This window comes from Passer domesticus, chromosome 20 (assembly GCF_036417665.1).
Source record: "Passer domesticus isolate bPasDom1 chromosome 20, bPasDom1.hap1, whole genome shotgun sequence".
In the NCBI taxonomy this organism is placed as follows: domain Eukaryota; kingdom Metazoa; phylum Chordata; class Aves; order Passeriformes; family Passeridae; genus Passer; species Passer domesticus.
The window spans coordinates 8370037-8395897 of record NC_087493.1 but is presented as its reverse complement, the minus strand read 5'-3'; the positions used below and the strand labels follow the sequence as shown (position 1 = coordinate 8395897).

The following is a 25861-nucleotide window of genomic DNA, read 5'->3' as shown; positions in this document are numbered from 1 at the left end:
GTGTTGTGTGGGGTTTTGGTTTTTTTTTGTCTTTTTTTTTCCCCTTTTATTTAGTCTTGCACAATTGTCCCTTGAACCTCCCCAACATGGGCTGTGCTGCTCAGTCAGCCTTTCAGGAGATGTCCTTGAAGGGGAATTAATCATTGACTTGATAGCTGGCAGAAGACAAGATTAAAATTATCTTATGTATTGTGGCACCAGGAAAGGCAGAGCCGTAGGGAATTTCATCTGGAGGACTTGGGGGCTCCATGTCTCTGGGTGGGCATGAACATTGCAGCTGTGTGGGTCCACAGGGAAGACCCCAATTTTAGGTGCCCTAAAAAAGGGCTGATTTAACCCATTGCTGAGCCAGCAGCTGAAAATCTTTGAGTGCAAGTAGAAAAGGCTGGAGATGGCTGCATTCTCCTGCAATGTACAACAGGCACAGCTCACTCCAAATTTGGGGATTTCTACAAGACAGTATTCCCTCCCTTGCACAAACATTTGATTCTCATGTGACATTAGCAATGTCCTGTCCTTTTGTCAATGGTTTAATAGAGCTGTGTGGGCAAGGCACCATGTTCTTCAATCAGAGTGGCTCTGATGTAATTTCATGTCCTTTTCTCACAACCTTTTTAAAGCCAGCCACTTCCATACACACCCAGTACTTAGGAGGAAAAAACCTGAATTTTCTTACATCATCTATAGGGTTTGTACAGGCCTAACACATCTGACTTGGCAAGAAAGAGGGATTTAATCAATAAAAGACAGGCTGCCTTAGTTTTTCATCTTTATTTAGGAAAATTTCAATCAAAATCTTATGATACTTCAAAAACAGTGATTTCAGGTGTCTTAAACTTAATTGTGTCAAGGAAGAAAGTAAAGTACTCAGGGTACTGCAAATATTTATTTTAGAGTTAGAATTAATCCTCCCCTTAGACACCAGTTCTTCCTACCTGAAGAGGCAGGTGCTACTGAAAATAGTGACTCTTTGTTCTTCTTGTTTCTTTGGTCAGCCCAGATAGGTGAGTGTTTTGCCAGGAATGTTCCTGTGTGGCAGCTGAGTCAGGGTTCCCCAACACAGGCACTCATGGGCCCACAGCCAGGCAGGGCTAATGAACTTTGTGCTAATACCCTTTCCCCCATCTGCCAAAGGTGAGCTGCTTAACTCCAGATTCAGAGACTTATGACTTCTTCCTGTTGTGCATTATGAAAGAAGCAGTGTAATCCAAGTGTTCCCTTTCCTTAACCACCCTTTCAAGCAAACAACAAACCTGCTTCCCAGAACTATTTTCAGTCATGACACCTGGGGCAGGAATGGAGAGGCCACAGTCACACACATTGACTCAGTCTTCAAGTGTTTCCCTGCTCAGTGACTTTGCTGCTTGCCACAGCAAATTTACTAAATTACCCTAATTTACTTTGAACATATTTGCTGCAAATGGTAGTGCAAGGACCAGCGTGTGGCTGGTCTCAGAGCTGCTGTCAGGAGGTGCTGCTTTCCCTCTGCTCCTGCCTCTCACTGAAGTATTTCCTCTGCTCCTGGATGGCTTGTTCCAGCAGGGCCACATTCATCCCCTCCACGCAGGTCAATATTCGTGCTTTTACCACAGGACTGGAAGTTTCTGGAGAAAGGAAAATAGAGCAGCTTGGAGACAGAGAGTTCCCTAAGGCAACATATGAGTCAAGCTGGGCAAATAATCATAGCCTGAGAACTTCAGGAAACCAGACTGGCTGCATATTGCCACTGATGAAAACATCAGGAGCAGCTTAATTCTGTGATGTGCTTTCCCTCTGCCCTGATGGCTGCAAAATGCTGGTGACTGACACTGCCCTCTTCTTGCACTGGGGAACAGTGCCAGTGCCTGCCATCTGTCTACTTTGTGCCTGGATGCATTTTGGTTTTCCCTGGCTGAAAAGCAGCAGTGGTGGGTCTGAGCTCGTTTCTGAACACCCCTGTGCAGACAAGAGGGCCTAGAAGAGGCTCAAACCCGGCTGCAACCAGCAGTTCATTGGTGGCATTTAAGTGGCAACATGGAGCTGCACAGAAGGGGCCAAACCTTGGTGACACAGCCTTGGTGACACAGCCACCATCTCAGCGTGCTCCCCTTCCACCCCTGCAAAATGGGGCCAACTTCCTCCTAGGCTGGGATGACCAAAATAACAATTTTCTAAAGGAATTTTGCAGCAGTGGCTTAGCTGGCCACTCTCCAGGGGCCACGTGAAGTGTGGCTTTCCACATGCCACTGAGGACTTCTATGGCATGAATGCAAATGCTTTTTATCAGGTGTGGCCAAGATAACAAACAGTTTGCTTCACCATCCCATGGCTCAGCTCAGATCAACTCCCCACACAAAGCACCAAGCAGCTGGAACACAGGGCACCCCAGGAAAGGACAACAGGGTGCCCTGTGTGACAGTGTCTGCCTGCATTCCTCACATGTCTGAGGGCAGGGATAATATATTATTAGAGCCTTTCAAGGATGGCAAAGAGCAACCTAGTCACTTGCAAGGAGGTATTGCCATGTTTGGGGTGAAGACAGTTGCTGTGGTGGCTGGCAGTGATGCCAGAAGGCTTTTTAGCGTAGGTTTCACAATTTCACAAGCCCAGCAATGTGGCTGAAATGCTTCCTGTTTCTAAAAAAATCTGTGCCAGAGGACCAGATTTTCACCAAGATAAGGGTGGCTCTTCTCATCGTCAGCAGGGACAGACAGGCTGCTCCTACCTTGAATCACATGCATGAGAAGAGCCTTGGTCCAGGCTGCCCTCAGTGACTCAGGGAGCCCCAAAAGAGCTGAGGTACCATGAAGAGCAGCAAAGGGCACCAGTTCCCAGAGCATTTACCTTCCCTGTGTTCAGCCTCTCCCAGGACCATGTAGGAAGATCCCACTTGGGCTTGGAATGGCTCCACAAACTTGGTGTCAACACAGACCTGGTACTGAGCCGAGCCGTGCTGCGTGGTGAGAATGGCTTCAGATCGGGCCAGGTCATAGGAGCATAACCTGGGGATGATCAATTTGGGAAGCTCAGCTGCGCAGAAATCCAATTACAAACCAAAAGGGGGTGCTCAGTCAGTGAAGGAAAGGCCTGGCCTGCAAGGAGAGCAGGGTACTCTTCTCACCTGCCAAACGTCCTCAGTGTCTTCCCCTCAGGGACTGAGCTGTTGATCTCCCACGGGAAGTAATAGACAGCAGCACTTGGCAGCATCTCACACAACGGCTGACCTGCAGCAAAGCAAAAGGTCTGGCTCCATGCTTCTCCAGGACCTGATCCAAATGGTGATACTGCCCTTCAACTCCTCCCTTGCCCAGGTTCCACCATCCAGGGGGCTGCAAGAGCTTCACAGCTTCCCTGCTGAGTCCTATTTGCAGCTCACTGCACATGCTAAGCCCAGGGCATCCTGGCACAAAGAGGAGCTGCCTAGTCCCACACAACCCAGCGTGAACTACAGGCAGCCCACCAGGTCCTCTGGGTCTCCCCCAGGCTATGCATAAGTTGAGAAAAGTTAAGGAAGTGGGGAAAATGGTGACTGAGCAGTTCAAAGAGTGTGAGGAACTGAGATACTGGGGTACCCTCAGCTGCTGGGGTGACAGAGTACTAAGCAGCAAGACTTAAGGAATGATCCCAAGCCTGTTCTCTTACTGCAGCATAAAGTTCTGGCAGTGTCTGATCCTGCAGCTGGAGAACAATAAACTGGATCCAAACCAGCCTAGTTTCATCAGAAGTCTGGCAGGGTTTAGCAGAGAGTGAGGAGTGAGAAAGATTAATTCCAAGGCAACGCTCAAGTGGGAGCTCCTGTGCTGGAGCAGGGCTGGCATAAGCAAGTCAGCCACAGCACAGAGCACACAGAAAGGCAGGAATGCAAAGCAGCTTCAGCAAAGTTCTAACCCTGCCCAGTCAATGCCATAGCCTGGCTCCTGCCTGTGCACTGAAGTGGTTTTTTTTGGCATAGTTTTCCTTCTGGTCTCCCTTGCAGGCTGCCTGTGTTTGGAATGTTTCCATGCTTCGTTTACTGCTTTTCTCTTTTTTTTTTTTTTTTGCCTCTCTCTGGGGACCCCAAGAGCCACACCAACAGCCCAGGCAGGGAGTCCTGCCTCTCACACAAGTGGGTGCATAGATGGGCGTTCAAGGACCCCTAACACTGATCACTCAGCAGAGGGGACACTGAGCTGACACGCATGCTGTGGCTTTCATGCTTGGTGTCCCTTCCCCACCCCATGCATTGCTCACGGTATTGTCACCTTGCAAAATGCCCCACGGAGGACTCTGTGGGAGGCTGGGGAAACTAGGGCACCCCTGCACATGCCTCCCTCTCGGCCTGCTGCCCCACAGTCCCACGCCAGGCTGTGGGCACCCAGAGCAAGCTGAAAAATCCTTCTGGCAGGGTCGCAAGCCACCTCCCCGCCCTCTGCAGCCCCACCGCATGCAACATTCAAAAAGCAGGGGCAATTCTGCACCTCCAGAAGGGCAAAGGCTGTCCTGCACCGCTCGGGCTTTGCTCCTGAATCACGCTGTGCAGCGAGGTGGATCAGCCAGGGATGCAAGACGCTCAGCGCGCATTTAATGCACTTTTCAACGCATGGAGCCACTTGGGTTGTAAAAGCCATACCCCAATCACCACACACCCTGGCGCCCACCCGATGTGCTACCCAATGCATGCGCCAGCTCCGCCGCAGGACCCTGCAGAGAGATTTACAGCAGGCCCAGCCCCGAGCGCAGCCCTTTATTCGCAGATCCACAGAACTATCCAATACCGTGCCGAACGCACCCGCCAATGGCACTTAACGGGCTGTTCATTTAATCAGCTGCTCCATACCGATGCCGCGTGTGCCGGGCACTCTCACAGCGCTACTCCACGCACGCCACAGCGCGATTTACAGGCACGGCTCCCATCAGGACGGACGGCGCGCTCGCCGCTCCGCCATCGCCCCCGCGGGACGCGCCCGCGTGCTCAGGAAACACGTGGCGTCGCGGGGGTGACGTCACGCGGGGGCGGGGCCGGCGCCGCGGGGACGGGAAGGGATCGGGATCGGGATCGGGGCTGGGATTGAGATCGGGATCGGGCACGGGCAGAGCCGCCGCCGCCGCGATGTCGGTGAACGCGGACCTGCGGAGGGAGCGCGCCGCCGCCACCTTCCAGCCCGAGCTGCTCACCCACATCCTGGACGGCGGCCCTGAGCGCACCCGCCGCCGCAAGGAGATCGGTGAGGGAGGGCCCGGGCCGGGGGAGCGGGGAGAGACAGCCCCGGCGGGGGCTCGGAGCGGGACAGGGGTGTGAGGGGCGGGGAGGGGAGAGGCTGCGCCGTGCGGGAGACCCGGGGAGAGCGGGGCGAGGAGCCACCAAGTTGTGAGGGGGTCGCGGGGCCGGAGGGGTGTGGAGGAGCTTTTGTGGAGACCCCAAGGAGGGGAGGAAGCTGTGAGGAGGGGGTTTGCAGGTGGGGGGTCAGTAAAGGAAGGAACAGGAGCTGCGTCCCCCTCTTCTCCCCAGATTTAATGACTGCCCTGATGGAGCAGTGTCCTTTTACTTCTCTGTGTCCCCTTCCTCCAGAGGGTCACAGGCGGCTTCCCATGGGCATTTCTCATGGGCTCTGTCACCGCCTTTTTCCTTCCCAACATGCTCTTGCCCAACAGTACAAATGTCACCTGTCAGCCGGCGCGATGTGGTTGTGAGAGATTAATGAGCCACTTCCAGGCTCTTTCTTCCCTGTCAGAGGCTGCTGTTGTGTAACTTCGCTGCCAAAGGGGGCACACAGAAAGTCTGTGCTCCCTGGGCACCTTGTTTTCCAGCTGGCACAGGGGGGATGATAACTGTGCCCTTCTGCTGGAGTTGCACGGGGTTCAGAGTTCACAGGGCTGCCTGAGCCTCTGGGCTGTTGCTGAGGGACCTGCTGCTCTTACATCAGTGAATTGCCCTCCTGCCGAGTCCAGAGTGCTTTGAACTGAAAATGGAGTTTATGTGTGGAATGGGAGTGCCAGCAGCTCTCAGAGAGCTTTGATTTCATTCTCATTTTGTTAACTTACAATTTTATTTTCAATTTTTTGATACCCCTGCCTTGAGGTAGAGCAGGTAAAATGCTGGGTTGTTGCTCACTCCCTGCTGAGGTTTGTGGACACTGAGCTTGTTTTCCTCTTCTGTTCTGTCCCCAGAGGCCTTAGTTCTTAATGACCCTGACTTCCAGCACGAGGATTTGAACTTCCTGTCCCGTAGCCAACGCTATGAGCAAGCCATCAGGAAGAGCTCCTTGATGGTGATGAAACTGAGGGAATATGGAATTGCAGATCCCGAGGAGATCTACTGGTTTAAAAGGTACCTAAAAAGATCCAGAGTTTGCTTCTTGTACTTCAGTCATCACCAGGGATGCTAGGGTTGTGCTTTTTTCCTGTGTTTGTTGTCTAAAGGAAGCTCAAGACCTGTATAAACTCAAGTCTGGCTTCAGTGAATTTCAGATGAAACCCTCAATTCCTGAAAGTTGTGTTTTCTTAGGTTGTTTTTTTTTTAAGAGGAATACAACATTAACAATGATATGCTGTTCTGTATGTGTGGAGCAGAAACTAAAAAACAGAACTTGAAGTCGGATTTTTTTTCCCCCAAAAGGAATCAAAAAAAATCATACAGAATTACTTTGAATCTGGATAGATCTGATGAGTTTGCAGCTTTTAGTGAAACCTCTAAAAGCTGATTACTTCACTTTGCACTTAGACCCAATAAAGTCACATTGCAGAGATACTTGAAACTATTCCAAGGTGGTTTATAAGTTCTTGTGTATCACTGTCTGTTCTGGCTCCCTCCTCTAAGCTCCAGAGGTTCTCTTTGACCCAGAGGCTTTTTGTTGTACCTGACCTTTGGTTTATCTGATAGTACCACCTTTGGATCAAGTTAATGAGACTGTCTTTATATCTAAGTTTTCATTCCTTCCAGAAGAAATTAGAATTCAGTTCCTGATTTTTATGCATTTCTCTCCCTAATTCTGTTAAACTCTGATTTAATCAAACAGAAACTGGTAAGAGAGAAGTTACACAGATCTAGAAATCTGTCATGATCCCATGGATATATCCTCTGGCACATTAAATAGTGAACCACAAGCCCCCTCTGACTGGTTTTGTAGAAAAGCTGTCATGGGCCCCAGGGCATGACCCTTGGCACTAGGAAATTGAAGTCATCTTGTGCACTGTGGTTTTACTTTCAGAGAAACTGGTCTGCACTGACCTGTGTCATGAAAGTTCTCATGGAAGTCATGTAAATAATTTAAAAATCAACATTGGTGGACAGCGATAACAGGGAACAAGTTCAGTGACAGCAGTGGATTATTCACTGTGCAGCACAGCCAAAGTTAATTTTTTTTTTCCTACACAAGGTTTATTGAAAGTGATGGGAAGTTTCTTAATTTATTTATTTATTTCTACAGAGAAAATTCAGCAAATCTATCAGATGGAAAATTTTAACATATTTTCTGTCTTTTTGTACCATTAATGACAGTATTATATGAAAACAGACTTTTCTGAAGTAGTGAAATGAGAGATTCTAGTTTTGTCTTTCCATAAACTTACTTTGGAGTCAGCAATTCTTCAGTGAGTGAAAGTTTAATAAATACTTCATACAGATACCAAATAGTACCTCCATATCTAACGTGGCATGAGTGCTCAGGTGTGACTAGTCAGAATTCACAGTCCAAAACCAACAGAAGCAATAAAAAAGGCTTACTTTTTTCCAAGGTAAAATCTAATTGCCACCATTCAGGATTTCAAAATATAATTGCAATTACTGTAGACTGACTGTATTTGCCATGGTTTATTTTTTTGATATACCATATTCATTCTGTAGTAACGTGTAACAGAATGAAGAGCAGTGCATAAACTTCTTGCCTACAGGTGAAGTGTGTTTGCTCTAAGAACTGTTGGTATTCTGAAATTACTTCTTTGCTATAATCTTTGGCGTTGGCAAGGGAGGATGTGGGCTTGGTGCTGCTTAAAAAATTGATTAAATGAAAGAATTATTTTTTCATCCTTTGATTTCATTTGCATTTTAACACCTGACCCCACTTTCCCACCTGCTGAGGGTTAAAGATTTTTTAAATTTGGTGAACTGCACCCAGCTGACAAAATTATGTTTATTTCTATCCCATATCCAAACATGCTAATTGATGCTAACTGGAAGTGACTTCATTAGTGCAAAAGCTGACCTGGAGAAAGTGTGTTTGGGCTTATTAATTTTTCCAAACTGAAAACTGAATGGATGTGGTGTTGCAACATGCCTCAGATGAAGTTTATGAAACAGACTGACATCCCTGATTCAGACCTGTGGTTGTATTTATTGTGATTGACATTTCTGCTTATGGAAGCTTAAGAGATTTTGTCACTTATCCCCAAAAGGCAGGGACAGATTTACATATGCAATTTTGAAGAATTTTTTCCTGTAGCTTTCCTAAAGTGCCAGAGCATCTCTAGGTAGCTTTGCACATGACTCACCAACTTTATAGCTTGATTTATGAGTAGGTGAGGAGAAATGCTGCTTCCTCCACTGCCCTGAAGATATACTTAAACAATTGCTGCTGCTGTGACATGTCCAAGTGAATGCTCCTCCTTCCTGTTTCCAAAGGGCTTTGTTGGACTCCAAATCATGAGAGGATCTATTAAATATACTTAATTGCTTTTCATGTAATAATTATTCTGTGTCCATACTGCAGTTGCAGCTGTTGTGACTACAGCTTTGAAGGCCAGCAGCCTAAAAGTGCTAATATTTCAGATTCCTTTTACAGTCTAACTGCAGCAAAATGTAAGTCAGCATGAAAAATGGGAAAAGTTTCTGATGTAATGCTCCAACACTCTTGGAAGAGAGCGAGCTGCTCAGTTTTAATTCACCTTCAACTTTAATTAACTTTCATTGAGGAAAATGGGATTAAACAAAGAAGTGAAAAACATTTGAGACAAACTGGGTCAAGGAAGAAGAGAAGATCTGAGAGCTGCTGGTCACCAGATGATTCCTGTGTTCATAACCATTGCATGAGTGTGCACTTTCCCTGCTGGAATTTGTTCTTGCATCTCTAAATTAGGACCTGGAGTATCTTTGAGCAAATCAAAAGTAGAAAAACTCTACTATGGGCCCTACTTGCCACTGCTAAATTAATGCAGAATGAATGAGTCTGGCTTGGCCTTACTTTGATAAAGCTGGAACAGGAGTTTATTGCCATAGGAGTTGTTAGCTCTGAAGCCAGGTAGCACAGCTCAAACACAGCTCCTGCTCCTTCTCCCCTGGGAGAACTTTTCTTTTTTTTTTTTTGGGAGAATGCTTTGTGTTCACCCTTAAAAGAATTACTTCAAGAGCTGCCCAAAGCAGAAGAGTTTGCACACAGACTCATGTAAAGGAAATGCCCCTGTTCTGTGACCCAGTTCTGCAGCCTGAGGATGGCTTTGCAGCTGTTCCTGTAGCTTTGGAGCCTCTGAACACACAGGCTTTTCTTTCTCCTCTGTCTTGGGACAGTGACACACCTGTCACATAAGTGCCTTTCACTGTGTGGGTGGCACTGCTGTGAAATCTGGGAAGGTCTGTATTGCCTAAGCACACATTACTGCACAGCCTTCTCCCAGAAGTGGATTTGGAGCTGCAGCCTCACTGTGACACTGGTTGTTGTAGCAGGGCTGACCTCAGAGCAGCTGGCCATTGATCAGATGGTCACTGCCACCATCAGTCCTGATGGAGCAGAGTATTTGAGCAGTTGCACACTGCAGCCTTTGGAGAACAGCCAGTGCAGGTGCTGGCAGTGTTGAAATTGTGATGGGAAGCAGTAAAAGTTCAGAGAAAGAGACAGAAGGGAAGAAAACCTGTTGTTCCTCCCTTCACAGCTGGTACCTCTTCTGTTTGCCATGTCTCGAGGAAAACAGGATTCTCTCTCATTGTCATTCAAGTTGTTAAAAGGCACATTAAGGAAATCCAAAATCTTCACTATGGAGTATGCAGAGATGAACAGTTTCTGCTGTAATTTAATTTTCAGCTTAGTTAATGCTAGAAGCTGTTAAAATTCTGCACGATTGGCTACAGAAACATCATGAGCTTCTGTGTTAAAGCATCCACTTGCAGAATGTCTGTTGTCTTCCTCCTGTCAGAGAAGGTAATAGTAATCATTAGATACCTGGACTTGTGATTAAACTTCCAGTGAAAGTTGCTGGTGTGACCTTTCAGAAGATTTCTGGAATGTTTTCCTGGAGCATTACCTTCAAAGAGGCAGTGTCTGACCTGATTTTTTCTGACAGCAAAGCATGGGCTGCACATTTTTCTCCAGTTCTTTCAATGACTGCTGTTAAATTATTAATTATTTACTCTGCATGGTGCAAAATGCCAGTCACAAATGCTGCTGTGATTGACAAGCTATGTGCAGAACATCCCCTGTGGTATTTATGCAGAGGGCTCATTTTTTCCTCCTCTGTTTTAGAGCTTAGATAGAATAAACATTTGTGTACAGTAGATTGAAGATGAAGAAACTGTTCAAGCTGCAGAAGGGAAGATGTTTTAATTGAGAATGTACTTTGCCTGGCATTGTGGCTACTAGATGATTAGAGTTTTCTTTCATGAAATAACTTCTGCTTTGGTGAAGCACACCTAAAATGCCTGATTTTTCTTTCCATTCCCTCCAGCACTAGACTGTAATGGTAATTTTAATTGAAGGTGAGTTCCAGATCTCACAACTGATAGAAGCAGCTGCAGGCAATACAGAGCTGTTCCAAAAAGAACTCCATCACCAAAGAAACCTTTTCATTTTTAATACATATTTCTTCTAACTAATAATGCCCTAGTTGTAGGCTACCAGCAGCAGTGGGATTTATTCCCACAAAGCCTGAGAGATGGAGGAGAAAATATTTTGGTTTTCATGTCCTTAGTTTCAAGTTCCTCATGACCCTTTATAGAATAATATTTTTTGCAGTTACATAGCAGCAGCAGGATTCATGGGGTGAAGATGATGCTGGAAGAAACATCTGTTTCCCCATTAGCATTGTTTCTGATGCCTCCACATTTGGAGGTTGCTTGTGGAACAAAATAATAAAGGTTGAATGAGGCAAAGAGATGATTTATCTTATGCTTCAATTAGAGAAAAGCCTTTCAGGTTCATGGTAACAGTGAGACTGAGATCCAGATCCCTCTATTTCTCTCCTGTAGAACATGCTTGGGCAATTTTCCTGAACCTTTGGGTCTCCACTTCAGCATGTTTCACAAAACCATAGAGACCCAAACGTCTGCTGCTCAGAAGGAGAAGTGGCTGCCCCTGGTCCGTGGAGTCAAGATAATTGGCACCTACGCCCAAACCGAAATGGGACATGGTTAGTTCCCTTCAGGGATCAATGGGTAACCTCTTTTCTCTAACTCCAGTGGGTAAATTGGTCCTGTTCCTGGGTCAGGCTAAAAGGGGGAAAGGTGAAATTCCTCAGTTAATGGTTGATGTCTGTAGCCAGACAGCTGCCTCATTTCACATCCTGACAATCCCAGGGTTCCTTTTGGTCTTTTCCAGAATGCACCTCTTAGCTGATCTCTGCACTGGTAGGTGTTACCTTTGTTTTTGAAATGAGGAGGTTGTTCTAAGCCCTGAGAATCTGAATTTCACTTGAACCAGTTGGAACGTGTCAGCGAACAGTAGTGTGCTTTTTCCTTTTGCCTGATTTTGGGACATGTATGCCAGAGCCCTCAGTGCATGGCTGGCCTGCAGAAACAGGTCAGGAGCATTCCTGCAGGAGCAGTGGAGCACAGTGAGATGTGAGTTTTGGGTTGAAAGTCAGGTATGCTTTGCCTCAGGCACTTCTCTTCCAGATGCTGCTGCACTGCAGCTGTACAGCTTCCTGGAAAGGTCTTGTTTGCAAAGAAAAAACCATCCTATTCCTGCTGTTGTTGAAAGCAACTTTCACTGCTTCAAATGGAAAAACATCTAATGGATCCAAACACAGTCTTTTGGCCCAGAACCTGGAATTATGGCTGTTAAAAACCAGTTAAGAACAGTTAAACAAGGACTCCAGTGCTTGTGCTGGCATCTGAAGTGGGAAAGAATGAGTCTGGACTGTGCTGGATGGCAATGCCAGCTGCCTGGCTGTTCAGTTACAGCTGCTGAAACATTTGGAGAAGACTCAGTGGAAGAAACCCTGTCCTCTGTCCTGCTCAACACCAGAAGCTGAGAGAGAACTGAATGGCAACAATCAGTGCCTGCTGGCCTTACTTGCTTTCTCACACCAGCTGCTTGAAATCAGTCACATCCACACTGCAATGATTGGTTTTACTTCTGATTTCACATCAGATCATTGCACTTTCTTGCCTGGTGATGGTTGATTTCCTTATAGTTCTCATGTTGTTTCATGGTTAAATTGGTATTTTGACACTAAATGGAATACAGTGAAGTAGACATGCTTTCTATGCTGAATAACTAAAATGCAAACATTTGGCATTCCTGCTGTGAATGTTGAATATCTGATATTTCATCAGTGAAGCTGCTGCAGTAATTGTCGCTGATCTTTGGTTAATTTAATCCTGATGTTGAAAATCTGGTGATGGGGAAGCAGACCTCTGGATTATTGAATTGAGCTCTGGCCTGGATGGGTAGTTAGTCAATTTTATCTTGGTGGCTATATGTGTGATAGCCTGTGTTGATTTTAACCTCTTTCATAGGGAAGAAGTCTCCTCTCTCTCAAAAAAAAAAAAAAAAAGAAAAAAGAAAAAACACAAATAGCACAGGGCTGAAAATTAAACAAGAAGGAGCAGTGAAAAAGTGAAAATATTGTTTTGCTTCTATCTGGTTTATAACTATTGCTGGTAGATAAGGATTTTCTTTTCTCTTCTTTTTCTTTTCTTTTTTTTGGTCACTCTTTGGCTGTCAGCTGTAGCTGTTCAGTACTTCTCACCAGTACTGAACTCACTTAAAATCTGGTATTCCTGGTAGGCCATTAGTCCCCTGTTGAGCTTGGTCACTGTGCAGTCAGAAAGCTCAGAAAACCTTGCTGAGTTTATGAGATAGCTGAAGTTATTTATAGGAGTCTGAGAATATCGAAAGCAGTTCCTGGGAAGCCCTAGGGACAGAGCTAGTTCATATTAATGTGTATTTAGAGAGCACAAGGGTGCATTGTTCCCACTTTGCTAAGAATGTCAGATGAGTTTGAGCCAAGCTCAGACCAGTGCTCTTTCCATAATACATATAATTTAAAAAAATATATATATATTCCTGTTAAAGTCCAATTAAATTTATTTCATATATAAATGAGCTGGATGGAGGTACTTGTCCTCAATCTATCACCACTATTTTAATACTCAAAGCTGTCAATATTTTAAGATTTAATGATTCGTTTTCAATTTATACTGAAAAACTTAATAGACCACTTACTTACCTCACAGTGGTGCTTGACAGAACATGGAGAAAAAGTAATTCTACTGAAATATGTTTAATTGGAGATAATTTGTGCTAGTGATTTACAAATTCAAAAATGTTGGCTTTCTTCCCAAGTTGTTCATGTGTAACTTTGACTTACACATACAGAGCACTGTCCTTTTAAGAAAGTCCTTTAAAATAGCAGAAGTTGAAGGGAGTTGATTTGAAATGCCATGTACACTGATTGTGTCTGATATTTAATTTTTAAAAGTTAGAGTAAATAGTACAGCCAGTTAGGATTTGTCTTTAAAAAAAAATAAAGTTCATTGAAAACTAACTTGTTTAGCTGCACAAACTGTGATTTCCACCAGGTTCTACCTTCAAAACATGCCAAAAAAAAGGTGGACTTTCTGTATTTGGTTGAAAGCACACTGCCTTCAGCCAGATCACATCTCCAACAAACTGACATCCTCAGCTGACTGCCTCAGCCCACTGAACTCAGGGATGCTCTGATGTTCAAACCAGAAGGCCTGGTCCATCTTTTGGTTTGGATTCATCCTTTTTTTGAATCAATCATCAAAAATAGGGGAATGTTGCAGATGCACTTTCTGCAGGATTACGGAGAAATGCACTGCAGCATGTTTATTTCACAGTGAGTGCAATTTCTTATTACTCAGGCCTGAGAAAAGGACAGTGCTCTGGCTCTCTGAAATACACTTGCTGAATTCTGATTGACACGTGAATCATTTTTTTTTTCTTCTTTTTGTCTCTTCCTGAATCTCCACCATGAATCCTCATGCTTGCTTCCCTCCCATAACATTCCCTTCACGCTCCCATCCCATGATAATTCTTCACAGCTTTGTTCACCGTGGACGGCCTGAGCCTCTGGACCTTCACCTGGGCATGTTCCTCCCCACTCTTCTCACCCAGGCCACCCCAGAGCAGCAGGATCGCTTCTTCATGCCTGCCTGGAACCTGGAGATCATTGGCACTTATGCCCAGACTGAAATGGGCCATGGTACAGTACATTCAGTAAATGTAAATTCAGTAAATGCTCTTTTAAGAATGCCTTTGTGTACAGAGGATTCCTGTGCCTGGGTAGAGCAGTGTGTGTGTGTCCCACATTTTACACAGCCTGCTGTGGTTGTAGGGAAAAGTGAACAGGCTCTTCAAGGGTTAGTAGAGCATTATTCCACTGCTTCCCTCTTCCTCTGAAGAGAGGGCTGGATGTCTGTAGCTCTGTAAATCAGCACCTGGGTGCTCCTTGTGCCATTCAAACCAGTATCATTTCTGCCCATCACTGGTGCTGCCAGTTTGGTGGCATCTGTTCATTTTACACTTGCTATTCTTTCCAGTTGGAGTTCTGCTTTGCTCTAATTAATGTTCAGTGTAAAGACAAAAGGACAGAGCTTTGAAGTAGTGAATGAGATGCCAAAAAATTAAGAGTTGCTTGTTCACCTCAGGATTAACCTTGGATCAGATGGGTCAGGATTAACTTGGTTCCAATGCTCATGTTCTGTGGGGAGCCTTTTCCCCTTAGTTCACTCCCATGTGTTCTTTTTAACTGACCATGAAATGTGTGTTGGGCTTTTTGAGTTCTCTGTGTCATGTTGACTTTGTTTTTTGTTGCCATTCCTTTGCTTTCAAGCTTTGAAATGGATTTTGATAACTCCAGCAGTATTGTGATTGCAACACTTCTAATTCAAGTTTCAAAGGGAGGATATTCTGCCTTGGGAAACTTTAATTTTGGTCATTGCAGAGTTGCAGATGAGAATTATTTTCTAAAAATGAGCAGGATTCACCTTTGTGTTGAAGGGAAACGTAGAGACTGTGTGAAGCATAAAGTAACTGCAAGTCTGAGGAGAATCTCTTGGAACTAGTGGGGTTTGAAGATCCTTTGCCAGCAGAGTAAGTCTGTGTTGAGCTGCCTGTGGAAGTCTGCCATTGCCTGCATATTTTGGGAACGTGGTTGCTGCAAGGTGATCTCCTTTTTCCTGTTGGACCTCTTGTCCTGCCCTGGCACTCCAGACTCTCAGGAGTGTTCACAGCTTGTCTAGTTTAAGCAAGTAGGCTTGATGATTTGGGGAGTTTTTAAAGCATTCAGGGGCAGTGCCACTGCTCTGAGACAGGTGTGTGGGAAGTGCAGCATTGAGGGCAGAAGACAAAGACTCTTCCTGGAATTTTCTCCACCTTCATGCAGTCTCTTCATCTACCTGCATCAGTACCTGGCATACACGTGCCATTACTTGCTCTCTTGGAGCTGTGGATGATCTCTGCTGGGAGATCAGCTCCATCAGGTGAGAATGTAGGCTTGATGAGGGAATGAAGAGGTGATGGGCACTGTTTATTTCGTCTTGTGGCTGAGAACTTGATGGTTTTATTTTGCAATTTAATCAGATTGCATTTTAGTGGAATTCAGGTGAGTGTGTTCCTGTGGAACATTTTGAATGAGAAATGGCTTCTGGTGTGTGATAGCAAAAAAGGTGTCAGATTGGAGGTGCTTGGAAAACTAGTCTTAGACCACTGGGGAAAAAATCAGTGTTTTCTGAGAATTGGCAGTCCCAGAATGTGATCTGGCCCTCACTTGTTCTTCCTTAATTGGTTGATATTTAGCCTTTTATACATATGGCCTAAAAGCAAAATTAAAATTCAAACATTACTACTGGAGTTCCACTTTCCATTGTCCAGTTCTGTCCTTGTCTCTGTTTCGTGACTGACTTCCTGCCAAAACAACGTGTTTGCTTGTTTCCAGGGACTCATCTTCGGGGCCTGGAAACCACAGCCACTTACGACCCCTCTACACAGGAGTTCATCCTCAACAGCCCCACTGTCACCTCCATTAAATGGTGGCCAGGTGGACGTAAGTGTGTCTAAATCTGGAAGATGTATGGAGAAACTCAGGGAGGTGATGCCATGCGTGTTATATCTGCAGAGTGATGGCTGAAAGTTGATCCAAAGAGTTGGCTGAAAGCCAGTCACTCTTGCATAACAAGCAGACCTATCAGAGCCTGCTAAACTTGGTCTGTGTGCTCTGGACTGTTGCTCAGAACCATTCACACCGTGGATTTCGTGTAATTTTTGATTGCTTGTATCAAATTATTTATAATTCCTTCAGCTTCACTGGTGGGTGTGTCAAGGACTCAGCGTTTTGTAGACAAGAAAATTGTGTTGTGCAACTTCCACTGACTTGAGCAACATTTTGTCATAGAGCTTCATGATTGGGGTGACATCCGTTGAGGGCAGTCTGGTTTTGTAGTGCACGATACGATGAGGTTGTCTCAGAAGAAAGGCTCTGTGTCAGTGTGTCTGACTGTGTTTCTGTGCTGAGTGCTGCTCCTGTTGCAGTTGGGAAGACGTCGAACCACGCCATCGTCCTGGCTCAGCTCTACACCCAGGGCCAGTGCAAAGGTCTGCACGCCTTCATTGTCCCCATCCGCCAGCTGGGCACACATGAACCTCTGCCAGGTACAAACCCACACTCAGGGAATAGATTAAATCTCTTTCTGACTGTGTACAGCTGCTGTGTCTTGTTAAAGTCCATGGTTTATTTCATTAGCTGAATTCAGCTGGTGCATGACAGGGCTTAAATGAGTCTTTCTTAGGACTGAACTACCACTAAATCATCTTTCCTACCAGGCCTTCAATGGGAAATTTAATTTGGGATTTGATTTTGCCCCAGTGAAGTTTAGTTTGGGATTTGGTTCTGCCCCAGTGAAGTTTAGTTCGAGATTTGGTTTTGCCCCAGTGTCTCCCAGCTATGCATTCCATGAGCAGCACATCCTGCTTTTTGATAGAGGAAAAAGAGCTTTCATCACTCTTTAGCTGGAAGTGAGCTGGATGAACTTTAGAGACAGCTCCTGCAGTGAGTGGATAGTAGGGCTGCATGGAAATTTTGGAGACTCCCATGTTTTCTATCCAGTTGTTGTGATTTAACTCATCAGGCAGCTAAACACACACAGTCATTCCCTCCACACAGAGGGATGGGGGAAAGAGTTGTGGAAAAAGTAAAACTTATAGGCTGAGATAAAGACAATTTAATAGGACAGAAAAGGAAGGGAAATTAACAATAATGATAGTAACAACAATTATAATAATAGTAGAATATGCAGAGCAGGTGATCACTGTGTGATTGCTCAGCACCAGCTGACTGATGCTGAGCCAGTCCCTGAGCAGGGAGCTGTCATCCCTCCCAGCTGGCTTCACTCAGTTTTATTTTTCAGCAGGATGCCACATGCTGGGGAATATCCCTTTGTCCAGCTGGGATCAGCTGTCCTGGCTGTGTCACCTGCCAGCTTCTTGTGTCCCCCCAGCCTCGCACTGTTGGGGAGGTGTGGAAATTGAAAAGTCCTTGATCTGATGCAAGTCTACTCAGCAACAACTGAACCATCAGTGTGTTATCAACATTGTTCTTGTGCTAAATCCAGAGCACAGCACTGTAACAGCCACTGGGAAGATAATTTCACTCTATCCCAGCCAAAACCAGGACACCACTTTTCCATCAAAGAAATTAAGGTCCCTATTAACTCTTACTCATAACACTGCCAGGACTTGCCAGAAAACTAACTAATCTCCTTATTGAAGGAGGTCTGAACCTCTTGTGTGCTGTTTAGTTCCTGTTTCTTAATGCAAGTGGCTTTGTCTGTGGCAGGTATTACAGTGGGTGACATTGGCCCCAAATTTGGCTATGATGAAATGGATAATGGCTACCTGAAAATGGACAACTTCCGAATTCCTCGGGAAAACATGCTGATGAAATATGCCCAGGTAAAGCAGTGAGTTTCAGCATCTGCTGTCAGAAATGGGCACACTGAATGCTCCTGTGAGCTTGAGTGCTGCACCAAAAGGATTGTGGGTGGCTTGTAAACGCTGCTTGATGAGTCCAGAGTGTGAGCATGTTAAAGGGAGGAAACTTCACAAACCAACCCGCTGTATTTTTTTTTTTAATCTTTTTATTTTTTGGCAGGTTGAGCCAGATGGCACCTATGTGAAACCAGTCAGTGACAAGCTGACCTATGGGACCATGGTGTTCATCCGTTCCCTCATCGTGGGTGACTCTGCTCGCTCGCTGTCCCGGGCCTGCACCATCGCCATCCGCTACAGCGCCGTCAGACACCAGTCTGAGCTGAAGCCAGGGTGAGTGCAGGGACACCCAGAGCAGCCTGAGCTGCTGAGGGAAAATTCTGAAGTACTGGGAGGAATGGGGGCTGTGGCTGATGTTTGCTTTGGCACTCGGTATGGTTTCAAAGCACCGTTTGTCCTTGGAGTGCATAATCTTTGGTTCTTGGAATGTCCTCCCCTGCTGGATGGTCTTAGAGAGTCTGGCTTGATATGGATAGTGAACATACTTAGAGTGGGGATAAATGGGATTTCTGCAGCAGGTTGCTACCACTGACATGCTAACTAATCTGTGTTTTGCTCTAGGGAACCAGAACCCCAGATCCTGGATTATCAGACCCAGCAATACAAACTCTTTCCTCTCCTGGCAACAGCATACGCCTTCCATTTTGTGGGAGCCTACATAAAGGACACCTATCATCGTATCAATGGGGACATCAGCAAGGGGGACCTCAGTGAGCTGCCAGAGGTACTGTGCCCTCTGGAAACCAGAGTGTTGGTTGAATTTGTGTGAGGTTTCTTCACATCATGGAAAAAGTGGCATTGAGCCTTTTTGGCTTTCACTCATGAGATGTCTTCTACTTCTGTAGTTTCAGAAGCCCCCAAGTCCAGAATGTGCTGGTGACATTTATTTGCTCTATTAATTTATAATTTTGTAAAAAACAGGGAGTAATGCACAGTGAGAAACCTACTGGGATTATATTTTTATTCAAAGGGTGCATTTCCAGGAATGATGGAGTACTGTTTGGGAGTTAAGACTGATCTTGTGCTTGTTCTCTAAACTGTCAGGGCTTGGGACAATGGGCAGTTGAAAACAGTCTTGTGCATAAAATGTGTAGGGTCAGAAGGAATGGTGTACTTTAAAGAAGTCTTTCCATGTACAAGGGTTTTCATATAAATATTTGGTTTAGGAAAGAGTTCCTTCAAGAAAAACAAAAACCTGTGGAACAGCGCAAGAATGCTGTTGACTTCACTTTTTTTTCTGGGAGTTGCAGTCCTTAACATGTATGTGTGCAAGCTGAGACTGGAAAATAAACCTGGCTTTGCTGTTTCCCCTCAGCTGCACGCCCTGACAGCAGGGCTGAAGGCCTTCACCTCCTGGACTGCCAATGCTGGCATTGAGGAATGTCGGATGGCGTGCGGCGGGCACGGCTACTCCCGCTGCAGTGGCATTCCTGACATCTATGTCACCTTCACCCCGTCCTGCACCTACGAGGGGGAGAACACTGTCATGATGCTGCAGACAGCCAGGTATGTGCTCTGCACAGGCATGTTCCAGCCTCTCCTCGTAGTCCTTGTGGCTGGAGTTGGTACCAAAAGGGTTAATTCTATTTTTGATGTGTTTCTGTAACTTTGGTCAGAGAAACAGAATCTGCTATCCCAGCAAGGACAGTTGGAAGATAAGGGAGAGACATCTGGCTTAGGAATGCAGCTACAGCCAAAACAAGGACTCAATCTGGGAACTTGGGGAGGGTTTTATGGTAATGAGTTAATTATAATATGGATGTAGTGACTCTATGTAAGCAGCACACTTGTAAAAAATCACATGCACACAAGGAGGAGTTACTCCCATGCAACCAGACACTTGTAATAAATGATGACCACCTTAACACTAAATTGGTGTTAAGGAGTCTTTTATTTGACTGGTTTGCAGTGAATTTGGTGACAAAGTAATGAGCATGTAACTGGTGTCAGTATACAAATGTATTAGCATGAAACTGGTGTCATGTTTCTGTCCCCTACCCTATTTTTGACAGATAACCAGGTACAACTGTTCTTTCTGGTCTGAGGCTCAGTGAGATGAGGCTCAGACCAGATTCAAACAATTTATGAGTAAGAGCTGCCATCTGCTGTCTCTATTTTCAGGTTCCTTATGAAAAGCTACACGCAGGTGACCTCTGGACAGCAGGTCAGTGGCATGGTGTCCTACCTGAACGACCTCTCGAGGCAGCGCATCCAGCCCCAGCACGTGGCTGCCAGGACTGTCACCGTGAGGATCAACGACCCCACCAGCTTGGTGGAGGCCTACAAGTCACGTGCTGCCCGGTGAGCTCACACTGGCTGGGCTGAGCCAAGAAAAACTGGGTGAGGTGGTGCTGATGCACTGCCCTGTTTGTGCCGGGTTCTCGAGGCGTGGCTGGCAAAGCTTTGATCCGTGTGTTGTTTCAGGAAATGACACATTTTACTGGGTTGGGGTCAGGGTTAAGGGTTTTGAGGCTGCTCATAGCCTGGTTACTCTGCACCCCAGTCCTTTGGGATGTATCTTTTTCTTATTTATGTGTAAAGTATATTCAAACTTACAAATACCAAACTACTCAGAGATCTCTCTGGAGAGAAACAATCCTGATATTAAAGTTCATTGTGAGAGAAGTAGGAGAGTAGAACAGACACCTGCTTGTGAGTAGGTATTGAAGCACCACATGTGTGCTGTCAGAAGTCCTCTTACCCCTCTGTAGCTGTGTTGTGGCTGCAGCAGTGATTATTGGTGTTATAGAGGCACAACTTGTCACTCCACTCACTGTCTTCACTCATGGCACACGAGAAAAATTCTGAGCTCATGTGCTATGACTGATGTGCATGAATTCAGTGTATGTCATCCTGTTTATGTGGTGTTATTATTTAAACTGTTTTTCTTCCTCATGTGAAACAGGCTTGTGGAATCTGCAGCAAAGAATCTGCAAGCTGAGCTGACCCACAGAAATAACAAGGAGGATGCCTGGAACAGAACTTCTGTTGATCTTGTGCGGGCATCAGAGGTCAGTGATGTGCCTGCTAGAGAAACGTGCTGTGACAACTCCTGATCTTTCTGTGTCCCTGACTGAGCCTCTCTGGTTTCTGCAGGCCCACTGTCACTACGTGGTGGTGAAGCTGTTCACAGCCAAGCTGGCCGAGGTCGGTGACGCCGCGGTGCGCGCGGTGCTGACCGAGCTGTGCCTCCTGTACGCCCTGTTTGGCATCAGCAGGAACACGGGGGATTTCCTGCAGGTTGGTGCCTTCCTCCAGCACCCAGAGCTCTGCAGCCAGCTGCACTGCTTGCAAATGGGCTTTTAATGCCAAGCTGTATGGATGTTACAGGTGTAAGTTCCTGGCTGTTGGCTGACAGAGTCATTAGCAGTACAGGTCTGCTGGAAGGCTTTTGTCAGGTTTCCCTTGCCAGGGTTCAGGTGAAATGATTTCCAGTTGGTGACCAGCTGCTGTGTGTTAAAAAACAAGGAATTAATAAAGGAGCTGCAGTTAGAACGTGCCTATATCCCTGAAAGGGGATCTTGTGCTCCAAATTCTGACCCATCCTTCAGTTAATGGCTTTACACTGTCAGGCATTGCTTTTTTTCTCTTCATTCTGTCAGTTTGACAATGCATTTGTGCAGCAGTGTTTTGTTTGCTCTTCTGGCAGACTTGGTATGTTTTGTCTTCCCATTTTCCTCTTTGCTGCTTACTAAAAATTTCCCTGGAACCTGGCACAATTTAATACCCTTATATGCATATTCTCCAAGAAAACTTGCTGCTGCAGTTAACTTACAGGTACTCACAGAGTGAGTCTCCCATCCAGGATTAATAGCTGGGCAGTACGGAGGGCATCTCCTTCTGCTTGTGCACTGGGGCAAATTGCTTAGTGAAGAAAAAAAAACCCCTTGGTGTTTCATGAGCTGCTGCATTGTTGTGTGTGGGAAGGCTGACCTGTGTGAGCCCTCGGGGAAGGGAGGATTTGTGACTTGTGTAATCCTTGTTTCCCCTCTCAAGGCGGGTATCTTGACCAGTGCCCAGATAACCCAGGTGAACCAGCACGTGAAGGAGCTCCTGGCTGTCATTCGTCCCAATGCAGTGGCACTGGTGGACTCCTTTGACTTCCATGATGTCCACCTGGGCTCTGTGCTTGGCCGCTACGACGGCAACGTCTACGAGAACATGTTTGAGTGGGCAAAGAAGTCCCCACTGAACAAAACACAGGTAAGGAAACCTCTCTTCTGTTTCTCACACGACCAGAGAAATAACTCAGTTTAGGGTTGTTAATTCTGCTCCAGTGGTCTCAGCAGGTAATTGAGGAAGAGGGGAGAAAAGTCACAAGTAGTAATGAAGCAAAACTAACAACCTCCTTTCAGTTTGCTCTCTGTGGTTCTCTGTCCCAGGTGTACCTTGCATTCATCCCTGTGGGATCTCTTGGGCTTCTGAGTTGAGGGAGGAAATGGTGCACTCCACAGAGGAGCAGCTGAAGTATCTCAGTGAATTCAAAAGCAATTATCACTTGCTGTTGGTTCTGCTTAGTGACAGCAGCTGTGGAAGCCTTGCCCATTTTCTGGCAAATCTTCCACTCTTCAGGCTGTAGCAGTGAGTGGAGGAGAAAATAAATTGCCCCCTGTAGTACTTACGTGTCAGATGTTGTATATCTGGCCTAGCATTGGAGCTGCAGCCGAGCTAAATAAACTGAAGTGCCCCTGCTCCATCAGCCAGAATGTTAAATCCAGTCTCCTGGTGCCTTTATTTGATGAGGGAGGACTATCTCCTGCAATGGGGTGCCAGAGACTGCAGCTGGAGTTGAATCCAACCAGTTTGCTCAGTGTTCTGTACTTCTGAAGTCACTGGGGCTTAGGAGATTCATTACAGCCCCTTAGAAACCTGTACCAGTTCTCTTGTAATTAAAATGCCAGACAATTGTATGGATATAAATCTAGCATTTCTTTATTAAAACAAAGTTAGTGGGCAGGCTGTTTTTTATATCCTCATGCTTTCTGTCATGTAGACCCTGAAATATAGAAGTTATCTGGCTGTTCTTAAATCTCCAAAGTGCCTCTGATTTGAATTTTCTTAGTATACAAACACACTGCAAGATGTGAGGAGGTAAAACTGTTTCAAAGATCAAAGCTGACCTTGTAACTTCTGTCTCGTTGTCTGCAGGTTCATGAATCTTTCCACAAACACCTGAAGCCAATGCAAGCCAAGCTGTGAAGCCTGCAGGTTTTTTTAAATGCACTCTTCCCCTACCCTGAAAAGTGGGTGTTTGCATCCTTCCTTCAGGCACCTTAATCAAACCTTTGAATCCTGTAGCTGTAGGACAGTGAATAATTGTAGCCTTTCTTTCCTCTTTCATACACAGAGGAGGTGTTTGGGGAGAGTGCGTAGGGATTGATGCCTGTTTTTAAAGTGCAATTATAATGGTAAAATTAACCTTTTAAAAATCTGGGAAAGCTTTATGGATTTATACAAGGATTGCTTTTGTGAAGCTGCTAACTAGAGTGCAGTTCCTGTCAGCTGGAAAAGGTGGCAGGGCTTCACTATGACATAGTTGACAGCCCTCAGGCAGTAGCTTCTGGTGAGCAGTTATGTCCTCCCCTCAAAAAAGCATCACTGTATTGATTTTCTTAATTTTATCTTTTTTTTTTAAGATTAGCCCCACCTCTCTCCTCATTTGGCAAATGTTTATGCTGTGTGAAGCCTCCTGCAGAGCTCTGTGCATGTGAGTCTGCACGTGGCACTGTTTTCCTGATGGACCTGGGAAGAAAATACCCATCCTTCTCTGGAGCTCTGCTTCAGGCATCTTTCCAGAAGAAATCCCCGTGTTTTCCTTTGTTTTCCTTCTTTCACTGCCCTGCACAAACTCCTTTTTCCTTTGTGACAGCTCTTGGTTATTAGGAGGTCAAAGGAGAACATAGTGATGCTGCTCTGAGGATAAAACCAACTCATAGTAATCAGCTGGGTGCTGATGACAGATGTTCTGCCCCTCTTTTCACTCATAGCATTTTCTAGCACTATCTCAAAGCACTTTACAAATGTTACTTATGTTGATTTGGTGGGGAAAGAAAACACAGGTAGAGGTAAAAACTGCAAATTTGACCTGGAGTGATGAAGCCAGTATTGGAGGGCAGAAATCAGTTGACCAATATCCTCAGGTCTTCTGATTTTTCTGGGATGTTGTCCTGGTTTTTTAAAGGCATTTGTTCAAGAAAACGACAATCCAAGTGAAGTGTCCAGATTTTTTAAATTATTTTTTCCTACCCATGCATTTCCAAGGAGCTTTCTCTGATTTGCTTAATTTTGTTTTGATACCAACTTGGGCCTTGCACGGTGCTGTCTGATGGAACAGGAAGAATTCAGCTTGGAGGAGAACGTCCTGCTGCCCAGGGAAATCAGTGCAACAACCACAACCAAGCAAAATCATTGCTGCTTTTCCACACCACTAACTCTGTCCAGTAACCATAAAACCTTTCCACACTAGAGAAGGGCAGCTCTGAGCTTAACATGGTAAAAAGCTTCAGCACAAACCCAAATCCTGCAGTTCTGAGGCAACACCTGAGAAGCTGCTTCTCTGCAGCTTTGGGCTCTGTTAGTCTAATTTTGAATCAGTTTTCTGGCACTAACAGTGATCAGACACAAGGTTTGGCTCCACGTGCAGTAGCTGAACAGAAAGAAATGTTTAATTTGAAATAAACTAATCAAACTTGCCTTTTGGCTGCCGAGTGTTTCAGGTCCCCTGGAAGTTCAGGGTGCCAGAGGAGGCTGAGGGCTCTGCCTTCCCTGTGTCCAGTGGAACAGGCTGCTGGCCTGGGGAGGGGGCATGGGGTGGCAGGTTAAAAATATGCTAATGAGAACAGCACTAGCTCTGTACAGATCTAATAAATTACAAAAAATGTGTTTTCAGACAAAATGTCTTTCTTTTCACACACTGCCTTCAGTGGATCTCGTAAATTAATGGGGGAAGTAGAATGAAGTATTCAGAAGACCTCCAGTTAGTTGGATTTTGGTGTTTTATATAGTGTGACCTCCCTGGCTTTGCTCTGCAGTGCTGTGGGGCAGCCAGACCCATCTCATGGGGCTGCCTGTCCCACCCCAGGGGCTCCAGCCTGTCCCATCCCAGGGGCTCCAGCCTCTCCTGCTGGCACAGGGCAGAGCTGGCTGTGGCTTTGCTCGGTGTCACTGCAGCTCCAGCACCAGCAGTGCCTCAGCAAGGTCTGACCACGGAGCTGGGCAGCAGCAGCCTCAATTCACAGAAGCTGTTTTCCATTCATTTGTGGAGAAATTGAAAGAGAAGGAGAGTTGTTTTCAGTTTCATATTTTGATGTACTGTGAACCTTTCTTGCTGTTGGTGAGAATTTTGTGCACTTCTTACCTTGCTGTGGTTGGTGATAATGCCTGAGTGCCAAACCTGGCGTGGTTTGCTGTGTCTGGGGGTCAGCAAACAATGTTTAAACTCTGCTGTGTCTCGGGGTCAGCAAACAGTGTTTAAACTCTGCTGTGTCTCGGGGTCAGCAAAGTGTTTAAACTCTGCCCGGCAGCCTCATCCACCTTCCCTCCACACCACGCTGCCATTGCCACAAGTGCTGAGCCTCCTGTGGCACAGGAGCAATTTCAGTGCCAAGCTATTAAAAGCAGAACCAGACTCCTGGTACTGAAGTGATTTCAGCATTTATTATAATAAAAAAGAAAAAGCCTAAAGGAAG

At 45.7% G+C, this 25861-nt stretch overlaps 2 protein-coding genes across 6 annotated transcripts; one reads left to right on the top strand and one right to left on the bottom strand.

Moving 5' to 3' along the window:
- Positions 1–756: 756 nt before the first annotated feature.
- Positions 757–5646, bottom strand: TEN1 (TEN1 subunit of CST complex). 4 transcript variants are annotated; one of them, XM_064395365.1, is made up of 4 exons: positions 5623–5646; positions 3101–3203; positions 2824–2981; positions 757–1604 (listed from the first exon to the last, which is right to left on the bottom strand). In XM_064395365.1, the coding sequence occupies exons 2-4, from the start codon at positions 3184–3186 to the stop codon at positions 1465–1467; spliced, it is 384 nt and encodes a 127-aa protein (XP_064251435.1). In that variant the 5' UTR covers positions 3187–3203; positions 5623–5646; the 3' UTR covers positions 757–1464. The 4 variants fall into 4 exon arrangements, with proteins under 4 accessions (XP_064251435.1, XP_064251433.1, XP_064251434.1 ...); XM_064395363.1 differs by lacking the exon at positions 5623–5646 and adding an exon at positions 4796–4935; XM_064395364.1 differs by lacking the exon at positions 5623–5646 and adding an exon at positions 4748–4901.
- ACOX1 (acyl-CoA oxidase 1) lies at positions 4978–24866 on the top strand. 2 transcript variants are annotated; one of them, XM_064395351.1, is made up of 14 exons: positions 4978–5183; positions 6127–6286; positions 14171–14331; positions 16066–16173; positions 16659–16778; positions 17962–18077; positions 18277–18446; positions 18735–18897; positions 19489–19679; positions 20295–20474; positions 21079–21184; positions 21270–21413; positions 22170–22376; positions 23322–24866. In XM_064395351.1, exons 1-14 carry the CDS (start codon positions 5069–5071, stop codon positions 23370–23372), a joined length of 1992 nt encoding a protein of 663 aa, XP_064251421.1. In that variant the 5' UTR covers positions 4978–5068; the 3' UTR covers positions 23373–24866. The 2 variants fall into 2 exon arrangements, with proteins under 2 accessions (XP_064251421.1, XP_064251422.1); XM_064395352.1 differs by lacking the exon at positions 14171–14331 and adding an exon at positions 11129–11289.
- The last annotated feature ends 995 nt before the right edge of the window (positions 24867–25861 follow it).

Excerpts from the sequence above, each read along its gene's own strand:
- ACOX1 (XM_064395351.1), top strand. The coding sequence starts at position 5,069 with ATGTCGGTGAACGCGGACCTGCGGAGGGAGCGCGCCGCCGCCACCTTC. Across the intron at positions 18,447-18,734 it reads CAGTCTGAGCTGAAGCCAGG|GGAACCAGAACCCCAGATCC; the intron begins GTGAGTGCAGGG and ends GTTTTGCTCTAG. Across the intron at positions 21,185-21,269 it reads ATCTTGTGCGGGCATCAGAG|GCCCACTGTCACTACGTGGT; the intron begins GTCAGTGATGTG and ends TGGTTTCTGCAG.
- TEN1 (XM_064395365.1), bottom strand. The coding sequence starts at position 3,186 with ATGCTGCCAAGTGCTGCTGTCTATTACTTCCCGTGGGAGATCAACAGC. Across the intron at positions 2,982-3,100 it reads ACACTGAGGACGTTTGGCAG|GTTATGCTCCTATGACCTGG; the intron begins GTGAGAAGAGTA and ends GATCATCCCCAG. Across the intron at positions 1,605-2,823 it reads AGAGGCTGAACACAGGGAAG|AAACTTCCAGTCCTGTGGTA; the intron begins GTAAATGCTCTG and ends TCCTTTCTCCAG.